The sequence below is a fragment of the Nicotiana sylvestris genome, chromosome 2, assembly GCF_000393655.2.
Source record: "Nicotiana sylvestris chromosome 2, ASM39365v2, whole genome shotgun sequence".
In the NCBI taxonomy this organism is placed as follows: Eukaryota; Viridiplantae; Streptophyta; class Magnoliopsida; order Solanales; family Solanaceae; genus Nicotiana; species Nicotiana sylvestris.
Genome location: NC_091058.1, coordinates 57,616,732 through 57,637,879, shown reverse-complemented (window position 1 = coordinate 57,637,879; position 21,148 = coordinate 57,616,732). Strand labels below are relative to the sequence as shown.

Below are 21,148 nucleotides of genomic sequence, written 5' to 3'. Positions count from 1 at the left end.
CCTCAATCTCCTGCTCCAGAACCTGCTCTGTCTGAGCTACTGGAAGCTGGTCATGTAGTAGTAGCTCTAATGGCAAATCACCAGCTGACTTCATCTTCTTGATCTCTCCCATCAATTGCTTCACTGACTCCTTCGAGGCCCGAGTCCTTTTCAGCTTCTTTGTCTGCTTGCTCAGCTACTTAAGTATTTTTCTTTAAACTGTAAGAGCATCCATAATAAGCTTTTGGTTCTCCAGGAGCTTCTTATGGTTGTCCAAAATCTCCTTGAGAGACTCAACTACTGAAGTTGGGACCTGTGGCTATGCGGGGACTGACTGAGCTGCCATTGAACTGGATAGCACATACAACTTAGAAGTTGTTGCCTGCATCCAGTTAATGATACTGGTGAGTGTTTGGCTCAACCTGTGTGCAGTCAATGGATATGTTGAAGAGGATGGAACTGAGGACGGCATGGAAGTAGATGGTACTGAGGCAAGATCCAGTATGGCAATGGGAGGCTGTGAAGTAATGACTTCTATTGATACCCAATTTTTCCCTATATATTTTCAATATGCAAAATACCTTCAAAAGAAAATATATATGCATATATGAGTATGTCCAAGTGTTTTATTATTTTTTCATATTTTTAAAGGTTTAAATTGATTTATTTTTCTCCCCTTTTATCCATAAAATCCTCAATAATTATATCCAGATTGTTTTCATAATTCATCTATGGTATTTCTATATTTATGCCAAAATATGGCTAAGGTAATTATTTATTTATTTTTACAATTTTATTTAGTATTTTTAAAGCTAAATTACACACAATTGCAATATTAGCTATTTTAAGGTTTAATTGTGTTTTGTACACATAAAATAGGATCCTGTATTTTTAAATTGTTAATTAGGTATTATAAATTACTTTAGTACTTTCAATTTATTTTTCAGAAACTATGTACTATGTTTTATAAATTAAAAAGTGAAAACTGCTATTTAATTAATAGCCCTTTTGTATTTCAATTCTAGCCAAAATTGGACCCAAATTACCCAACCCAATTTTAATTTAAACCCGACCCACACCCTTTAAATTCTACCCAAACCCTGATCCCCACCTACCCCATACAATCTGGACCGTTGGTCATTCAGATCAACGGTCCCCAGCTCCCATTCCTAAATTAAACCAAACGACCCCCCAACCCCCCTCACTTCTTCACTCAACCGACTCTCATCTTTCTCTCTCTATCTCTGGTCCTCATTAGAACCTTCTCCCCTACCCTCCTCTCCGATGAACTTCACCCACTTTCTCCGGCCGTCTCCTTGCCTGAATCCATGATGGTCTCACCACCCACCAGCCTTATGGCTCCCTCTTGAACCTGTGCCACCGTTTTGAGGCTCTCAAGTGCACCAGAGGCGATTCACTCGCCTCCTATAGTTTCCCATGCCATTTTTCGGCCATCCATGGCCGTTATCTGCGACCTCTCCGGCTAGATCAGTAACTTTTCAAGGTTTTCTTACTTTTTTGGGTTCTCCGGAACCCTAGCTCTAAGGGTTTTCCCATCTTTTTTTCTTATCTACCTTAGATCTGCATATATTATGAACCTCTTGGTGGTGTTCTCAAAAGATTTCTCTTATTTTCTTCAAAATGACTCTTCGTCTTTAAAGACTAGTGTTTTCTTAATCTCTTTTAAAAGACTTCTCCTCTGATTTTTAGTATTGTCATATGATTTTACTAGGTTTAAATGGTTTGTTTATGTTTTCTTCTATTTGGTTCATCGTGTTAAAAACCCTAAGTATTTTTGGTTTGTCCGGGGTTCTGGAACTGTTTTTGTTTATTTTGTATGTATACCTGTCTCGATTTGGATTTTTTATGGTTAGATCCTTTTTTTCTGTTTGTCTTGAATGATTCTGAGTTCTTACCACTTTTTAACCCAACTTTGTTAAAACCTTAATTTCTTAAAGTTTGTCTTCACTTATTACTATGAGTTTAAAGGCTTTCTTTACTTGTTTCTGACCTTCTTTACCTGTTAGTTTGGTTTTCCACTCTGGTTCTATGTGTTAACCATGACTTCTTGACTTGTTGATTACCATGTTTCGAGTGGGTTCTTTTACCACTGAGCCCTTAGCCTACTCATGTTGGTGCTGTATGTTTGTGTTCATCTAGTTTGCTTCTTTTGTCAATATGGTTGACCTTGCATGTCTGATACTCATGTTCATTAATCCCTATTTATATGTCAAAGTGCAGAATCATAACTCCCTCTTGATTGATCTTGATTTCCTTAAGTTACGGTTGATTGCAAAGGTTTTCTTATAAATCCCTAATTTTACTCGTTTGTTTGAGTTGATTGATTCCCTTCCCTTATTTGTTGTGATGTTTCACCCCTGCCGAATCCTTTTCCCAAATTAAGTATATTCTGTACCTAGACTCAATTGTATACTCTATACTTTTACTATCCCTTATATGGTCAAAAATCAATCTTTCTCAAATTGATTTTCTTTCCTTAATTATCCATACTAGTATTTGTTTAAGCAGTAATTCCTTGATTAAAGGGAAGTACTTGTGCTAATTGGATTCTAATAGTGATTACTTCCATAATTGTGCAAAACCTTTACTTGTTACTTTATTTTCTACTCGTTTTCAAAGCTATACATACTCTATCCTCTCTTCTCTAAACACGAATAACTAGTTCAGAACACACACATATACACTCAAACCCTCTCTTCTTTCTCTACTACTTGTGCTACTACTTTGTCTAGCCGGCTGAAAGCCAAGGCTAGACTGTGGAACTCTGATTGCTTTACTTTTTTCTGCACTTTTCTTCTTCAACTGGTATGTTCCTAGTTTAAATCCTGAAACTCAACTCTATGTGTTCCTTTGTTTGACAATCCCTGTCCCTTTCTGCACCGACTTAATGGATCTTGCTGTTAAATTGTACTTTTGTTTAGTGCTTTAATTAGCATGCTTAAAATTCGGCCCTCCTTTGTTCAAATATGATCACCATGTTTACTTGTTCCTGTTTATGTCCCTCAACTAGCATGTCTCCTAATGTACTTGATTCATGACTAATTATGTGTGTCTGATTTGGGTTCTCTATGTCCCCAACCCCTACTTCCTGTTCATAATTGCTGAAGTTGTACTGCTCTTTGCACTTATTCTAGTATGCATTGTTGTTGCTCCTATCCCCTGCCCCTTTCAAAACTATCTTCCCTAAGCAACTTTGTTATTGATGTTGCTAATTTATTTCAAACCAATCATTTTCCAAATTGTTTTCTAAAACAAACTCCTTTTCAAACATGTGTTCTACACTTCCGCTATACTCTTTGATCATTAGGTTTTGCCCCTTTTGTGTGAGCCTTGATTTGGGACCCTTGAGCTCCTTCTGAACCCGGACACATAAGAGCTGGCCCTTCCACACTACACTCACTCTATTTGGTTATGCAATCTGGGTGGGAGCACTGCCCGGGATCCCTTGAGGTCCTTAGGGAACTCTGACACACTCAGATATGAGAAAGGCTATTGAACAATATTTGCATTTGAGGTGATTTATTACATAACTCAGAGAGGAAGTCAGAATCAGGCTTCCTATAGTTGTAACTTCTTATTTTGCACTTCTCATGTAATTAAATCACATGGTCTGTAATAATTTGTAAACAAGTATTAGGGTGGCTAGTGAAAAGGGATAGGGTAAATATGCATGTTAAGGGGTAGAAAATATGTTATTAGGTTTATGTTCCTAATTGCGCAATAGAAACCATGCTTAGGATTCATGCATGCATTGGAAATAATGCCCTTAGGTCTCATGTTTATTGTTTCAACATGTGCACCTTTACAACATCACGTTTTAAAATCTGCCAATAATTAGCACTTTATTATTATCTGCATTCCTACCATGTGCACTTAGAAATCCCGCTCTTAGAAAATTCTGTAATCTTGCCATACGCATTTAGAAATCCTGCTCTAGGAATTCTGTATTTTAGATATCAAGTTTTAGGATCTTATTTGCACTTACACTTAGTGTAAATTGCTGATTATAAAAGAGGTAAAACAACTTCACACTTGATTATCTCGTTTAAAATAACTGGTAATTATCTTTGCAACTAGAACATCATGCGCTTCGGGTAAAATAAGCTCCAAACCATCTTTTAATGATTCTGAATAACTGCTGCATCTCGCTTTTTGCCTAGGCAAGCCTTAGGTAATAACTTAAACTGGAACTACCTTTGTTTAATTATCAACTATTAAAATCAGTAGGCAAACCTGATTCAGACTTCTTTTCTGAGTCATGTAATAAATCTGGTTCTGATGTTACCACTCAAACCCCTGCATTAGGATTTTAAATTCAGATCGTAACTATGTATAAGTAATGCTGTCTATGTGCATTATTTGTGGAGGTATAACTGAGCCTTCTGCTTGTATTATGCGTTTTCCCCTTTTAAATGCAGTCCTACTTGTTTTGTATGTCGCCTTTGCATTTTGCCTTTAAACCTGAGGGTCTGCCTAGAACCTCCTTATTGGATAGGAGTCCAAAATTCCTTCGGGACTGATAGGAAGGGACGGTTAACAACATGCAATAAGAGTCGAGACCAATCTTCGCTCTAATTACCTTCACGGGTTGGGAAGGGTAGATATGGATATGATGACCGGTGCGTTAATACCACATGTAGACCCTCTTTTGAGAAGTGTCATACTGGGTATTGCATTGATGTGATCCATTTTACAAACAAACCTAGGACGCCCCCTTTACATTCATAAGCTTGCTTAGATCGTAACTCTTTTTAAAACCTTACTTTTATTAATCGTTTTCAAACACTTGTGTACTTAAATCCCCTATTATTTGATCCCTACTCGTCTATTTGCTAATTGCAAAAATTCACAAAAATTGTCTGGCCGGGAACAACAATAGTTGATCCTGAGGGTTGCCTAACACCTTCCCCATAGGATAATTTCAAGCCCTTATCCTATTTTTGGTTATCAAACATAGTTTTAGATGAACCTTATGGGTGCCCTAATGTACCTTAAAATCGTTAGGTGGCGACTCTTCAAAAAATGCAAACCCCGTTCCCAAAAGAAATGAGTTGTCCCAAAACCAAATGTCATGAACCTGATTCCACGAAAGGAAAAATGGGGGCGCGATAGCATGGCGACTCTGCTGAGGATTTTTTAGGCTTTTACCATTTTAGATTGTTCTTGTGAATTTATTCCTCCCTATGTGCAATTATTTGTTTAATTTCTTTAAGCATTTACTTTCTTCTTCAAAAGCAAAACTAACATATATTTTCTTGTTTCCTTCCTTTTTAACTGCATTAAATTTATGAAACTGCTGTATTTATTGCTTTGTTAACGTGAAAATACATGTCAACGTGCTTTTAATTATTGCATAATCATGCTCAACATCATACTCCATTTGTGCCAAACAAATACTATAGCAACGCTTGATGAGTGGTTGCACTCTTCCTATATCATTACCGCCTAAATTCGGAAAGGCATATTTGTGGTAAAACTAGTTGATTAGTGGTGTAGTCGATAGTTCCATGCCTTCCCCCTCGAGTTGTCCGCTCAAGGGTACCGATCTAAAACCCCATAGAAACCTTACTCTGTTTAAATTATGCATGCATCATGGTCAAACCTAGCCAGATCAGTTATGTTGTCCACATAATGATCCTTTAAGATAACCTTGTCCAAAAGTCCACTGGGTTTCCCTAAAACCCAAATGTACATCATCACGTTCTGTGCATTTATTTGGAGAACTAAATGCTACAAGCTGATTGTTGATATTAAATAGTCGAGTCTACTGGGGGTAAGGGCCTAACCTTGTTTGTCTTGCAAAAAATGAGGCACGAGGTCCCTAGTTTTGGTATGATTAGCACGCTCCCACTCTTGCTATACTGGTGGAGGATTCTTCCGTCAAATGACCAAATCAATGAGTGTAAAGAAAGACCGCCAAAGCTAGCAAAAAGTTGGAATATCTGGAATACAGTCTGCTGGAATTGGAAGGAAAAGTGAGGAAGAGAGTCACGACAGCCAGAACGCTGAGAGAAACAAAGGAGAAAAACTGGCAAAGACATTTTTACTGGTGAACCTACGCGAATTGGAGGATCTGATCAACGAGAGCATTCAACCTGAGGAAGGTCCTTCTGGGACCAAATAGATAGGAGTTTATCTTTTCTGCTTTATGAATGTAATAAGGCCAATGACCATTAGTGACTTTTATTTCTTGCTTATTTAGTGTCGTTTTGAGATTCGTCTATTTTTATCAATAAAATGAGGCATTTAGCATTCTAAGTTCTCTAAATCAATTTTTCGCTAAGCCTACCTCGAGCACAAAGAGGTTTCCCAAATTAGGACACATTTTACATTCCCGCACTAAGTGTTTAAATACTGCAATACTTTTTATAATCCTCATTGACTTGATTACCTTTTGTTTTTTATTTTTTGTTTTTATTATTCCCCTCCCCAAAGGTTAGTTCGTGCACTCTGGCATCATCATCTTACTTCACAAGATCCAGGGGCCCTCCACCCACTCCTCCTCTTAGTCCTATTAAAAGCAAGAACAAAGGCAAGATGGAAGATTTGAACAACATCAGAAAGGAGAACATAGTTCAACGGGTAGAAGCCACTGATAGCCAGGGTATTTGGGTTCCAAATGAGAATGTGTCACAACTTGAACAGAAACTGCTGAAATTCCAAGAAGAGCTTGATCAAGTTTAGAATCTGGCTAACCTATCATTTTCCCTCAACACCCCGGATGTCAACTTCCCCAACACTCAAAACCTTACACCTCCTCAAAATATCACAAAAAAACAGAATCATCCCGTGCCTCATCACCACGCAGCTCCACCAAAGAACCAATGCAACACCTGCCATACCCCAAACAACAATCCACTACTCATCCTAGAACCTCAAAACTCCACAAACGACCATTTCCACACCCATACACTAGGCTACCATAACACTCCTTTCTACGTGGAGACCATGCCACACTCCACCCAACCTATCTCATGCACACCTATGTCTAATGAGAAGGATCTGTTTATCAGGAACTTGGCCGAGGAACTTAAGAAACTGACCAGCCGGATTTAGGGCGTTGAGGGAGGCAAAGGAATCAAGGGGCTGGACTATGAGAATCTTTGCATACAGCCTGATTTTGAACTACCCGAGGGGTACAAACCTCCTAAGTTCGAGATGTTTGATGGTACGGGTGATCCAAGGGTCCATCTGAGGACATATTGTGACAACCTGGTTGGAGTAGGGAAAGATGAAAGGATCCGCATACAGTTGTTCATGGGGAGCTTGAAAGGAGATTCCTTATCTTGGTACATCAGCCAAGATCCCAAGAAGTGGTCAAGGTGGGTAGGCATGACATCTGAATTTATAAATAGATTCAGGTTTAATACAGAGAACACACCAGACGTGTTCTATATCCAGAATTTGAAGAAGAAGCCCACAGAGACATTTCGCGAGTATGCTACTCGCTGAAGGTTAGAAGCTGCTAAGGTCCAACCTGCCTTAGAAGAGGAGCAAATGAACAAGTTCTTCGCCCGGGCTCAGGACCTACAGTACTATGAGTGGCTGATGATAATTGAGAACCACAAGTTTTTTGACATTATCAAATTGGGTGAAAGAATTGAAGAAGGTATCAAAAGCGGTATGGTTACAAATTTCGAGGCCTTGCAAGCTATGAATAAGGCTTTACAGTCCGGTGGTGTGTCCAAGAAAAGGGACGTAGGGGCCGTGATGATTGAATAGAGGACCAAATCTCCCCTCAAATACCAAACGTATCCAACACCTCCACTCACATACCAGCCAACCCCAAATTACCAAGCACCCTTACCATCATACCAAGCTCCGCCACTAACTTATCAGTTATCTCCACCTCCTACATATCAACCTACTTCACCCAGATACTCCTAACCCGCTCATGTCTACCAAACCTATAATGCTCAACCATCCAACTATCAATCACCCCTATATGCCAAAACCTCCCTAGACCTCGACCTAATTTTGATCATAGACCTCCAAAACAATATACATCCATCACTAAACCCATCAACCAGCTGTATGAGAGACTCAAAATTGCTGGTTATGTCACCCCCATCTCTACTACAACCCTTGAAAATCCTTCTCTGTGGGTTAACCCAAACAAGTCATGTGCATACAACTCCGGTATGAAAGGGCACACCATCGATAAATTTCGTTCCTTGAAAGATAAGATCCAGTCTTTGATTGACAACAAGATCATTATGGAAAAAACCCCCACTCTAAATGTCCGTAACAACCCTCTGCTAGACCATAAGGGTGGAGGTATCCACATGATTGAAGTAGAAGATGACTGGGATCCCGAGGGATCAATCAGGTTGATCGCAGAAGGTGATGACCCAAAGAAACCGACAACTACTCTCAACCCAATCATAGTCCAGATCCAACTATCTGAGGACGCTGAGGTAAATATTTCTGTACCTCTTGAGGTTGAAGTAGCACCATCTGCAAAGACACCAGCCCCAATTGAGGTTGAATTCGTGTCTCCGGAAAATGCACCCACACCATTTGAGGTTGCAGTCTTGCCACCCAAGGCACATGTTCCATTCGGAGTGAGGATAGCCGCGCCAATCCTAGTGGCGATGTCTACCATGACGCCATTCTATACAAATGCTGTACCCTAAGACTATACAGCCGAGGCGAGAAGGAAGGGCAAGGTCAGGATTGAGGAAACTGTCGCAGCATAGGGTATGACGAGAATTGGTAGAGTCTATACTCCTGAACATCTAGCTGAATCAAGCAAGCAGGCCTCCAATTGTCCACCCCTCATTGAGACAAGTTCGAACAACCTTTGGAGGAAAATATAGGACAAGGAATATTTGGACATTGACCAATTAAATAAGACGCCAACACAAATATCTATTCTCCCTTTGCTGCAAAATTCTGAGGCACACAATAATGCTCTGTTAAAGGTACTAAGCGAGGCATACGTACCAAGTAACATCACTGGAGGGGAAGTGGCAAATAAGGTAGGACAAGTGCTGGAAATCCATAAGATCACCTTTCATGAGGACGAGCTGCCACCTGAAGTGCTGGGGCACAACAAGGCACTGCACATCACCAGGCAATGTGAAGATTATTTCATCACTAGAATCCTGATCGATGGAGGTTCTAGTCTTAACATTTGTCTGCTAGTAACACTCAAGAAGTTAGGTAAAGGGCTACATGAGATAAAGGATGGAGCAATCAATTTGAAAGCCCTTCGATGTTTCTCAGAGATCCACCATTGGTGAGATTATTCAATGCTTACAGATGGGACCAACCTGGTTCAATGTCAATTTCCAGGTAATAGATGTACCAGCGTCTAACAACTTGCTGTTGGGACGACCATAGATTCATGCTGTTGGGGCCGTAGCATCAATGCTGCATTAGGTAGTAAAGTTCGAATAGAATCACCAGGAAGTGATCATTCACGGTGACGATATCAACCCTATATACAGTCGCCAAACCATTCCGGTGATCGAGGGAAGAAAGAAGCTGGGTGGAGAAACTTACCACCACATTGCACAGGTCAATTCTATCGACAAATACAAATGGTGGGATAGCAAAATCGAGAGTATACTAAGTTGGAGTGGGTACGAACCTGGTAAAGGGCTCGACAAGAACCTCCAGGGAATCTCTAAACCCATAAAACTCAAGAAACATGGCACTACCTTCGGCTTTGGATATGAATACACCTGGGAAGAGTTCAATAACTGGTTGCCACCATGGAACGGTCCTTACTACCCACTAAAGCAGTCGATACCGCATCTGGAGCAGACCTTCCAACAGGCTGACATTATTTACGGGTCAGATGAAGAAGAAGTACTTGCAGTAGTGAAGAACTTATTTCTAGAGGATAGTGATATAGACTATTGTGTTATTCTCGAGCACGAGGGGGAGGAAGGCCTTTCCATACAGGCTGTGAGCAGAGGGGCACATCTCAAGAATTGGACCATCAAGACAACCAAAGTCCGACGTGCCTCGGGGTAGCAAGGCTAAAACAAGCATTATTAATTATTTTTACTAAATGATTTTCATTTCACATTTTCAATTCCCGCAATAAGATTTTCAATGTTCAAAATGGTTATTCAACTTATCAAAAGCATTTTGATTTTTCTTATGAATTAATATTTATTGCTATAGTTTTCTCTACTTACTTTACCAATACAGCATTACTATTACTTATGTTGATGAACCAACGACTGTGACATGCAATGAGACAATGAAACAAAAGGATATTGATGCAGATGAAGATGACATACCTGACGAGATTGTCAAAGAATTTGAGAACTTTGAGAACAGACCTAAGTCCAACCTAGATGAGACCGAAGTTGTCAACTTGGGAGATGCAGAAAACATCAAGGAAACACGAATCAACATTTACCTATCTCTATCAGAGAAGAAAGAATATATAGAATTTCTAAAAGAGTATGAGGAAATATTTGCCTGGTCATATGATGACATGACTGGTTTGAGTACGTCTATTATGGCTCACAGACTACCAACCGATCCAATGTGTCCACCGGTAAAGCAAAAAATCAGAAAGTTCAATCCTAATATGAGTTTGAAAATCAAGGAAGAAATCAACAAGCAGATCAAAGCTAAGGTTCTCAGGGTAGTAAAATATCTGACATAGTTATCCAACATTGTGCCCGTACCAAAGAAGGATGGGAAGGTCAGAGTTTGTGTCGACTACCGGGATCTCAACCAGGCCAGTCCGAAAGACGACTTCCCTTTGCCAAATATACACATCCTAATTGACAATTGCGCCAAGCATGAGCTACAGTCATTCGTGGATTGCTTCGCTGGTTATTATCAGATCTGGATTGATGGGGAAGATGCTGAGAAAATGGCTTTCATTACACCGTGGGGAGTGTACTATTATAAGATGATGTCGTTTGGCCTGAAGAATGAAGGGGCCACCTACATGAGGGCCATGACTACCATTTTCCATAATATGATAAACAAGGAGATAGAAGTATATGTAGATGATGTCATTATCAAATCCAAGAAGGCCACTAACCACATAGAAGATCTGAGGAAGTTCTTCAATAGACGGTGGAGGTACAACCTGAAACTAAACCCCGCAAACTCCACATTTGGGGTTCCTGTCGGGAAATTGCTTGGGTTTATTGTGAGCCATCGAGGAATAGAACTGGATCCATCAAAAGTTAAATCCATTCAAGAATTACCACCGCCAAAGGACAAGAAGGATGTGATGAGTTTTTTGGGAAGGCTTAATTACATCAGCCGATTCATAGCACAATCTATAGTTATCTATGAGATAATCTTTAAGATGTTGAAGAAGGACGCCGCTACCAAATGGAGTGATGACTGCCAAAAGGCCTTCGACAAAATCAAGGAATACCTATTAACACCATCAGTTCTAGTCCTGCCCGATCCAGGTAGACCCTTATTAATCTACCTTGCAGTGTTAGATGGAGCTTTCGGCTACGTTTTGGGGAAGCATAATGAGATAGGGAGGAATGAGCAAGCCATTTATTATCTCAGTAAGAAGTTCACTCCGTACGAGGCCCAGTATTCTCTATTGGAATGCACCTGTTGTGCTTTGACTTGGGTAGCTCAAAAGCCGAGACATTACTTCTGTGCCTATACTACATATCTTATATCAAGGATGGATCCTTTGAAGTATATCTTTCAAAAGCCCATGCCCACTAGCAAGATAGCCAAATGGCAAATCCTGTTAAGTGAGTTTGACATTGTTTACGTAACTCAAAAAGCAGTCAAGGGATAGGCACTAGCAGACCACCTTGCTGAAAACCCCATGGATGGAGAATACAAACCCCTGAAAATGAATTTTCCTGATGAAGAGGTATCATTCATAGGAGAAGACATTGCGGAATCCTATGACGGTTGGAGAATGTTATTCAATGGAGTAGAAAACTTCAAAGGAGTTGGCATAGGAGCATTCCTAGTATCAAAAACCGGTCAGCATTATCCACTGTCTGCCAAACTCAGGTTCCCCTACACGAACAATATATCGGAGTATGAAGCCTGCATCTTAGGGCTCAAAATGGCCATTAACATGAACGTTCAAGAGCTACTAGTGGTTGGAGATTCAGACATGCTTGTACATCAGGTACGAGGAGAATGGACAACCAAGAACTCCAAGATACTCCCGTATCTACATCATGTACAGGAATTGAGAAAGAGGTTCACGAAGACGAAATTCCAGCATGTTCCAGAGCCTAGAATGAGTGTCGATGCATTGGATACCCTATCATCTATGATACAGCATCCAAACAAGAATTTCATCTATCCCATTACATTGAAAATCCATAATCATCCAGCTTACTGTGCCCATGTTGAAGAGGAAGCAGACGGAAAACCTTTGTTTAATGATATCAAGGAATATCTGGCAAAAGGAGAGTACTTGGAACTTGCAAATCCTACACAGAAATGCACACTTCGGAGATTGTCCAACAACTCCTTTCACAGTGGAGGAATCCTGTATATGAGGACTCCCAATTTAGGATTATTAAGATGTGTTGACGCAGAGGAAGCATCCAAGCTTCTAGAGGAAATTTACGCTGGGATCTGCGGTCCACATATGAACGATTTTGTTTTAGCAAAGAAGATACTCTGGGCTGGTTACTTTTGGATGACTATGGAAATGGACTGCATCCAGTATGTCCGAAAATACCACCGCTGTCAGATACATCCAGACATGATAAAGGTACCTCCAAATAAGCTTAATACAACAAGCTCACCGTAGCCATTCGCCGCCTAGGGAATGGACGTTATTGGAACAATCGAGCCTACTGCTTCTAACGGACATAGGTTTATCCTAGTAGCCATCGACTATTTCACCAAATGGGTCGAAGAAGCATCTTACTAAGCAGTAACTAAGAAAGTTGTGGCAGACTTTGTCCGCGACCGCATTGTTTGTCGATTGGGGATTCCAGAGTCAATCATTACTGATAACGGCTCCAACCTCAACAGCAATTTGATGAACGCTTTGTGTGATACTTTCAAGATCATAAAGTTGTAGAAACCGCCAACAAGAATATCAAGAAGATATTGAGGAAAATGATAGAGAAGCAAAAACAGTGGCATGAGAAGTTATCATTTTCTCTACTGGGGTATTGCACCACAGTCCGCATATCAACTAGGGCAACCCCCTATAAGTTGGTTTACGGTACGGAGGTTGTCATTCCTGCTGAGGTAGAAATTCATTCCCTAAGGATCATACAAGAAGCTGAGCTCGATGACACAGAGTGGGTAAAAAGTTGTTATGATCAACTAACCCTTATAGATGGAAAGAGAATGAATGCAGTCTGCCATGGTCAACTCTACTAGAACTAAATGTCCAAAGCCTTCAACAAAAGAGTCAAGCCAAGACAGTTCACACCGGGGCAACTGGTGTTAAAGAAAATCTTTCCGCATCAAAATGAAGCCAAAGGAAAGTTCTCTCCCAACTGACAAGGTCCATACATGGTTCATCGGGTTTTGATAGGAAGAGCCCTCATACCTGTAGAAATGGACGGAGAAGTCTGTCCAAAGTTGATTAATTCAAATGCAGTCAAACGTTACTATGGGTAATCTTTATGCTTTCCTTATATGATGTCTTGAACTAGGCCTAACCTGATTCCCATTTAAGAGGGGATACGTAGGCGGCCTTATGGGTTCGGTCACAATTCAATAAAAATTTCATTTCCCCCCACAATTGAAAACTGGGGCAGAATTTTGAAGAGGACCCTCAAAATTCCGAAGTAATTTCAGCCGATCGCCGCACGAGCGATAGTCATAAATATCAACCCATCAAACTAGGGTATAATTATGAGTAGGACCCTCAAAATTCCATAGTAGGAGAGGTTGCAATGTCTTGAGCTACGTCACGGTCGTCGGTTCATCTAAAAGCTATTTTTAATTATACATTTATGTCATCCTTTTACAAAATTATGCATGTTTATTATTGAAACCACTTTGTTTAGCAACGCTACCTCAACAATATAGACGATATCACCAGGTCGAAGTCAAACAAGTCAAGCAAAGACAGCGGGGATACGAATTAGCCTCCCCCCTTACAAAACTCACAAATTTTTTGGATGCAGGCACTAGGATTGCAAAATCATAAAACATACTGTATGCCCATGGGACAAACATTAATACAACTCTCAAAACCGTTGCACTTGCCAACATTTGCTATCAGCACACACCAATGATGTTCCGTATGTCACAGTGCTCACAGTAATCACAACACCGGAATCTGCTATCAGCTAAGAAAACTCTACTGTCATTTGTTATTTTATTTCTTGTATAAGGCTACCATTCTGCCTTTCAAAGTTAAGCTCTACCTCTATCTACATCTGTATTCTTGCATAAGGCTACTATTCTGCCTTCCGAGACTAAACGCTGTCTCCATCCGCATTCTTGCATAAGGCTACCATTCTACCTTCTGAGACTAAACGATGTCTCCACCTGCATCTACATTGCATAAGGCTACTATTATATATTCCAATCTGCATAAGGCTACCATTCTGCCTTCTGAGGTTAAGCGCTACCTCTATCTGCATCTGCATTGCATAAGGATACTATTCTGTCTTCTAATCTGCATAAGACTACTATTCTGCCTTCCAACTTGCATAAGGCTACCATTCTTGCTTCCGAGGTTAAGCTCTACCACCATCTGCATCTGCATTGCATAAGGCTACTATTCTGCCTTCCAAGACTAAACGTTATCTCCATCCGCATTTCTGCATAAGGCTACCATGCTGCCTTTTGAGGTTAAGATCTATTTCGTCTGCATTCGCATCTTTGCATAAGGCTATCATTTTGCTGTCTGAGGCTAAGCTCTGTCTCTAATTTTTTTCAAAACTAAGCACTATCTCAAGCACTATTTATCTCATTTTTCCTACGGGCTAAGCTCTGCCCTTCAATTCGTAAGACTAAGCTATGTCTTGTCCGTATCATACTACTGCATCTTTCATGGGCTGAAATATCGCCAACTCATCCAAAGCTTTCATCGTTCGGAGGCACCATCTTCATAGCCCGAGAACACCATGTCATGTCTTGAGGATCTCTTTCGATCTCTTGCATATCATCATTCAAAGGCGTCATGGTTTGGAGGCACCATCCTCATAGCCCAAGAACATCATTTCTTGGTCTGTGAATCCTTTATCATACGCTTTATGGCCCAGGACATCATAGTCTAAGGACGTTATCCTCATCGTCCGAAGAGAACATTCATGGTCCAATAGGAATTTGCATCATGCTTAAATTTATGCGTAGTGTACGCTTGTATTGTTTCTATTTGCAGGTAAACCCGCGAGCAATGGCTATCCCAACAGGAGCGATCCCACTCCAGTTCCCTCAGCCATATCAAACCTAATCATTCCCGTATACTGTCCACTCACCCAGCCCTAGATGTTGCGTCTGTTTTTGAAATCGCTTCATCGGTATACTCCGTCGTTGGATCCTGAACTACATACGGCCTGATTTCTATAAAACTAGGGATATGTAGGTATCTCAGAAGCCATGGAGCAGCCTAAACCTCTTCAAACCGTTTTGCTCGGTCAAAATTAGCCATCATATCTTTACCCGACAACTCTTTCATCGTTCCCGGGTAAAAAGGGGCAGTTGTTGATACCCAATTTTTTTTATATTTTTTAAATATGCAAAATACCTTCAAAATAGCATATATATGCATATATGATCATGTTCAAGTGTTTTATTAATTTTTCCATATTTTTAAAGGTTTAACTGATTTATTTTTCTCCCTTTTATCCATAAAATCCTCAATATTTATTTCCAAAATTATTGTTTTGATAATTCATCTATGGTATTTCTATATTTATGCCAAAATATGGCTAATGTAATTTTTTATTTATTTTTACAATTTTATTTAGTGTTTTTAAAGCTATATTACACACAATTGCAATATTAGCCATTTTAAGGTTTAATTGTGTTTTATACGCCTAAAATCGGATCTTGTATTTTTTAATTGTTAATTAGGTATTATAAATTACATTAGCACTTTCAATTTCTTTCTCATAAACTATATACTATTTTTTATAAATTAAAAAGGGAAAACATCTATTTAAATAACAACCCCTTTTGTATTTCAATTTTAGGCCAAATTGGACCCAAATTCTCCAACCCAATTTTAATTTAAACCTGACCCACACCCTTTAAATCCTACCAGAACCTGGATCCCCACCTACCACATGTAATTTGGATCGTTGATCTTTCAGATCAACGGTCCCAGCTCCCCTTCCTAAATTAAACCAAATGACCCCCTAACCCCGCTCACTTTTTCACTCAACCGACTCTTATCTTTATCTCTCTATCTCTGGTCCTCTCTAGAACCTTCTCCCCTCCCCTCCTCTCCGATGAACTTCATCCACCTTCTTCGGTCGTCTCCTTGCCTGAATCCATGATGGTCTCACCACCCACCAGCCATATGGCTCCCTCTTGAACGTGTGTCACCGTTTTGAGGCTCTCAAGTGAACCAAAGGCAGTTCACTCACCTAACATGGTTTCCCATGCCATTTTCCGGCCATCCATGGCCGTTCGAGTAAGATCTGCGGCTTTTCCGGCTAGATCGATAACTTTTCAAGGTTTTTATACTTTTTATGGGTTCTCCGAAACCCTAGCTTTAAGGGTTTATCCATCTTCTTTCAGATCTACCTTTGATCTACATATATTATGAACCTCTTGGTGTTGTTCTCAAAAGGTTTCTCCGATTTTTTTTCAAAATGACTCTTCGTCTTCAAAGACTACAATTTTCTTAATCTCTTTTAAAAGACTTCTCCTCTGATTTTCAGTATTGTCATATAATTTTACTAAGTTTAAACAGTTTGTTTATGTTTTCTTCTATCTGGTTCATTGTGTTGAAAACCCTAAGTATTTTTGGTTTTTCTGGGGTTCTGGAACCCTCTTTGTTTATTTTGTATGTATACCTGTCTCGATTTGGGTTTTTTTATGGTTAGATCCCTTTTCTTTGTTTGTCTTGAATGATTCTGAGTTTCTACTGTTTTTTAACCCAACTTTGTTAAAACCTTAATTTCTTAAAGTTTTTCTTCACTTATTACTATGAGTTTAAAAGCTTATTTTACTTGTTTCTGACCTTCTTTACCTGTTAGTTTGGTTTTCCACTCTGGTTCTATGTGTTAGCCATGACTACTTGACTCGTTGATTACCATGTTTCGAGTGGGTTCTTTTACCACTGAGCCCTTAGCCTACTCATGTTGCTGATGTATGTTTGTGTTCATCTAGTTTGCTTCTTTTGTCAATATGGTTGACCTTGCATGTCTTATACTCGTGTTCATTCTTCCCTATTTATATGTTGAAGTGCAGAATCATAGCTCCCTCTTGATTGATCTTGATTTCCTTAAGTTATGGTTGATTGAAAAGGTTTTCTTATAAATCCCTAATTTTACTCCTTTGTTTGAGTTGATTGATTCCCTTCCTTTATTTGCTGTAATATTTCACCCTGCTGAATCCTTTCCCCAAATTAAGTATATTCGGTACTTAGACTCAATTTTATACTCTATACTTTTACTATCCCTCATATGGTCAAAAATCAATCTTTCTCAAATTGATTTTCTTTCCTTAATTATCCATGTTAGTATCTTTTTGAGTAGTAATTCATTGATTAAGGGAAGTACTTGTAGTAATTGGATTCTAATGGTGATTACTTCCATAATTGTGCAAAACCTTTACTTGTTACTTTATTTCTACTCGTTTTCAAAGCTATAAATACTCTACCCTCTCTTCTCTAACCATGAACAACTAGTTCAGAACACACACATATACACTCAAACTCTCTCTTCTTTCTCTACTACTTGTGCTACTGCTTTGTCTAGCTGGCTGAAAGCCAAGGCTAGACTGTGGAACTCTGATTGCTTTACTTTTTTCTGCACTTTGCTTCTTCAGCTGGTATGTTCCTAGTTTATATCTTGAAACTCAACTCTATGTGTTCCTTTGTTTGACAATCCCTGTCCCTTTCTGCACTGACTTAATGGCTCATCATGTTAAATTGTACTTTTGTTTTCTGCTTTACGCATGCTTAAAATTCTGCCCTCCTTTGTTTAAATGTGATCAACATGTTTACTTGTTCCTGTTTATGTCCCTCAACTAGCATGTCTCCTAATGTACTAGACTCATGACTAATTATGTGTTTCTGATTTGGGTTCTCTATGTCCAGAACCCCTACTTCCTATTTGTAATTGCTGAAGTTGTATTGCTCTTTGGACTTGTTCTTGTATGTGTTATTGTTGCTCCTATCCCCTGCCCCTTTCAAAACTGTCTTCTCTAAGCAACTCTTCTGTCGCTGTTGCAAATTTATTTCAAACCAATCATTTCCCAAATTGTTTTCTAAAACAAACTCCTTTTCAAACATGTGTTCAACACTTTCGCTATACTCTTTGGTCATTAGGTTTTGCCCCTTTTGTGTGAGCCTTGCTTTGGGACCCTTGAGCTCCCTCTGAACCTAGACACATAAGAGCTGGCCCTTCCACACTACACTAACTCTATTTGGTTATGCAATCTGGGTGTGAGCACTGCCCGGGATCCCGTGAGGTCCTTAGGGAACTCTGTCACACCCAGATATGAGAAAGGCTATGGAACAATATTAGCATTTGAGGTGGTTTATTACATAGCTCAGAGAGGAAGTCAGAATGAGGCTTCCTATAGTTGTAACTTCTTATTTTGCATTTCTCATGTAATTCAATTACATGGTTTGTAATAATTTGTAAACAAGTATTGGGGTGGCTGGTGAAAAAGGATAGGGTAAATATGCATGTTAAGGGGCAGAAAATATGTTATTAGGTTTATGTTCCTAATTGCGCAATAGAAACCACTTAGGATTCATGCATGCATTAGAAATCTTGCTCTTATGTTCCTGCCATGTGCACTTAGAAATCCTGCTCTTAGGAAATTCTGCATTCATGCCCTATACATTTAGAAATCCTGCTATTAGGAAATTATGTAATCTTGCCATACGCATTTAGAAATCCTGCTCTAGGAATTCTGCATTTTAGATATCATATTTTAGGATCTTATTTGCACTTACACTTAGTATAAATTGCTGATTATAAAAGAGGTAAAATAGCTTCACACTTGATTATCTCGTTTAAAATAACTGGTAATAATATCTGCAACTAGAATAACATGCTCTTAGGGTAAAATAAGCTCCAAACCATCTTTAATGATTCTAAATAACTTCTGCATCTCGCTTTTCGCCTAGGCAAGCATTAGGTAAAATCTTAAACTGGAACTGCCTTTCTTTAATTATCAACTATAAAAATCAGTAGGCAAACCTAATTCGAACTTCTATCTGAGTCATGTAATAAATCTGGTTCTGATGTTACCACTTAAACCCCTGCTTTAGAATTTTAATTTCCGACCTTAACTGTGAATAAGTCATGCTGTCTATGTGCATTATTTGTGGAGGTATAACTGAGCCTTCTAGTTATTTTCTATGTTTTCCCCTTTTAAATGCAGTCCTACTTGTTTTGTATGTCGCCTTAGCATTTTGCCTTTTAACCTGAGGGTCTGTCTAGAATTTCCTTATAGGATAGGAGTCCTAAATTCCTTTGGGACTGATAGGAAGGGACGGGTAACAACATGAAATAATAGTCGAGACCAATCTTCGCTCTAATTACCTTCACGTGGTGGGAAAGGGTGGGTATGGATATGATGACCGGTGCGCTAATACCACGTATAGCCCCTCTTTTGAGGAGTGTCATATCGGGTATTGCATTGATGTGATCCATATTACAAACAAACCTAGGACGCCCCCTTTACATTCATAAGCATACTTAGATCTTAACTCTTTTTAAAACATTGCTTTTATTAATCATTTTGAAACACTTGTGTACCTAAATCCCCTATTATTTGAGTCCTACTCATATGTTTGCTAATTACACAAATTCACAAAAACAGTCTGGCCGGGAACCACACTAGTGGATCCTGAGGGGTGCCTAACACCTCCCCCTTAGGATAATTTCAAGCCCTTACGCTATCTCTGGTTATCAAACATAGTTGTAGATGAACCTTATGGGTGCCCTAACGCACCTTAAAATTGTTAGTTGGCGACTCTTCAAAAAATGCAAACTCCGTTCCCCAAAAGAATGAGTTGTCCCAACCCTTTGCCTCAAAGTTCAGGGTGTTCCTCAAGATAGAAACCCCTACTATCAACCATGCTGGAGTGGTATCCGGGAGAGCCAGAAGTGATTCCAACCACGAGCGGGATGCCTCATCCATCGCCACCTTCTCTAAGTACAATGTCTCATCTTCATCATTGAAGCCCAGGTAATCATTTATCATTTTCCCATCAAACTTGGCCTTCAAGTTCCGCACCTTAGTCACTTTTGTATACTTCTTGATGTGGGAGGTATTGACATAGAATTCCTTGAGTAGGTTCTCATTAGCCTCCGACACCTTGCTAGTGAACTACTCTCATCCCACTCGTTCATTGAAGTGTTGCTTCACATTAGGGTTGTGAGGCTGAAGATCCCGCTCTATAAATTGATGCTCATGAATTAGGGACTTCAAAGGCCACTATTCCCAGAATTTATGGTATTCCAGCTCACTGACAAATCTTTGTTGCCAAACCTTTGGGTTACTTGTCCTTTCTACACCTCTGGTTTGGGTGGTGCCCCCTCTCTCATCATCCAGTACCTCGGCATCTAAATCTATGGGGTCTTGTGCCAGTGACAAAGCTGTAGGTAAGGCTAAAGCTGAGTACTTACCACTCTCTACTGAGCCAATAGACGACTCAGAAGAAGCAGGAGAAGTGGGAGAGGCCGAAGGTGTAGGCTCATCTCTCAACCTAAGTCTCTCCGGGAAGTCTGGTACATATGCTGGCACTGAATCAGTCTCTGATGCCTCCCGGGAGGGCATATACTCACTCCACTATGAATGGGAAGCAGCTCTGTTTACATCTCTGATGTTCTTCCTCATTTCCCCAATTGATATCCGAATTGCTGGGGTTAACAAAATTTGTCTTTGTCCCCTACCTCGAGAGGACTCTGTTTCCCTTTTTGCTTCCCACCGCCATCTCTAGATTTAACCATTGTCTGCAAACATAATCAGTGAAAAATTGTTAGTACTAATACTTGAAGAAGCAGTGCAGAAAAGCAGAAGAACAGTTGACAGTGCTTGAAAATAATTACAGACCGCGGACTGT

The 21,148-nt window shown here is 39.7% G+C and overlaps 1 protein-coding gene across 1 annotated transcript; it reads left to right on the top strand.

The window, feature by feature from the left end:
- The first annotated feature begins 11,806 nt into the window (after positions 1-11,806).
- Positions 11,807-18,097, top strand: LOC138884947 (uncharacterized). The gene is made up of 2 exons (XM_070165825.1): positions 11,807-12,348; positions 17,893-18,097. The coding sequence occupies exons 1-2, from the start codon at positions 11,807-11,809 to the stop codon at positions 18,095-18,097; spliced, it is 747 nt and encodes a 248-aa protein (XP_070021926.1).
- Positions 18,098-21,148: the final 3,051 nt, after the last annotated feature.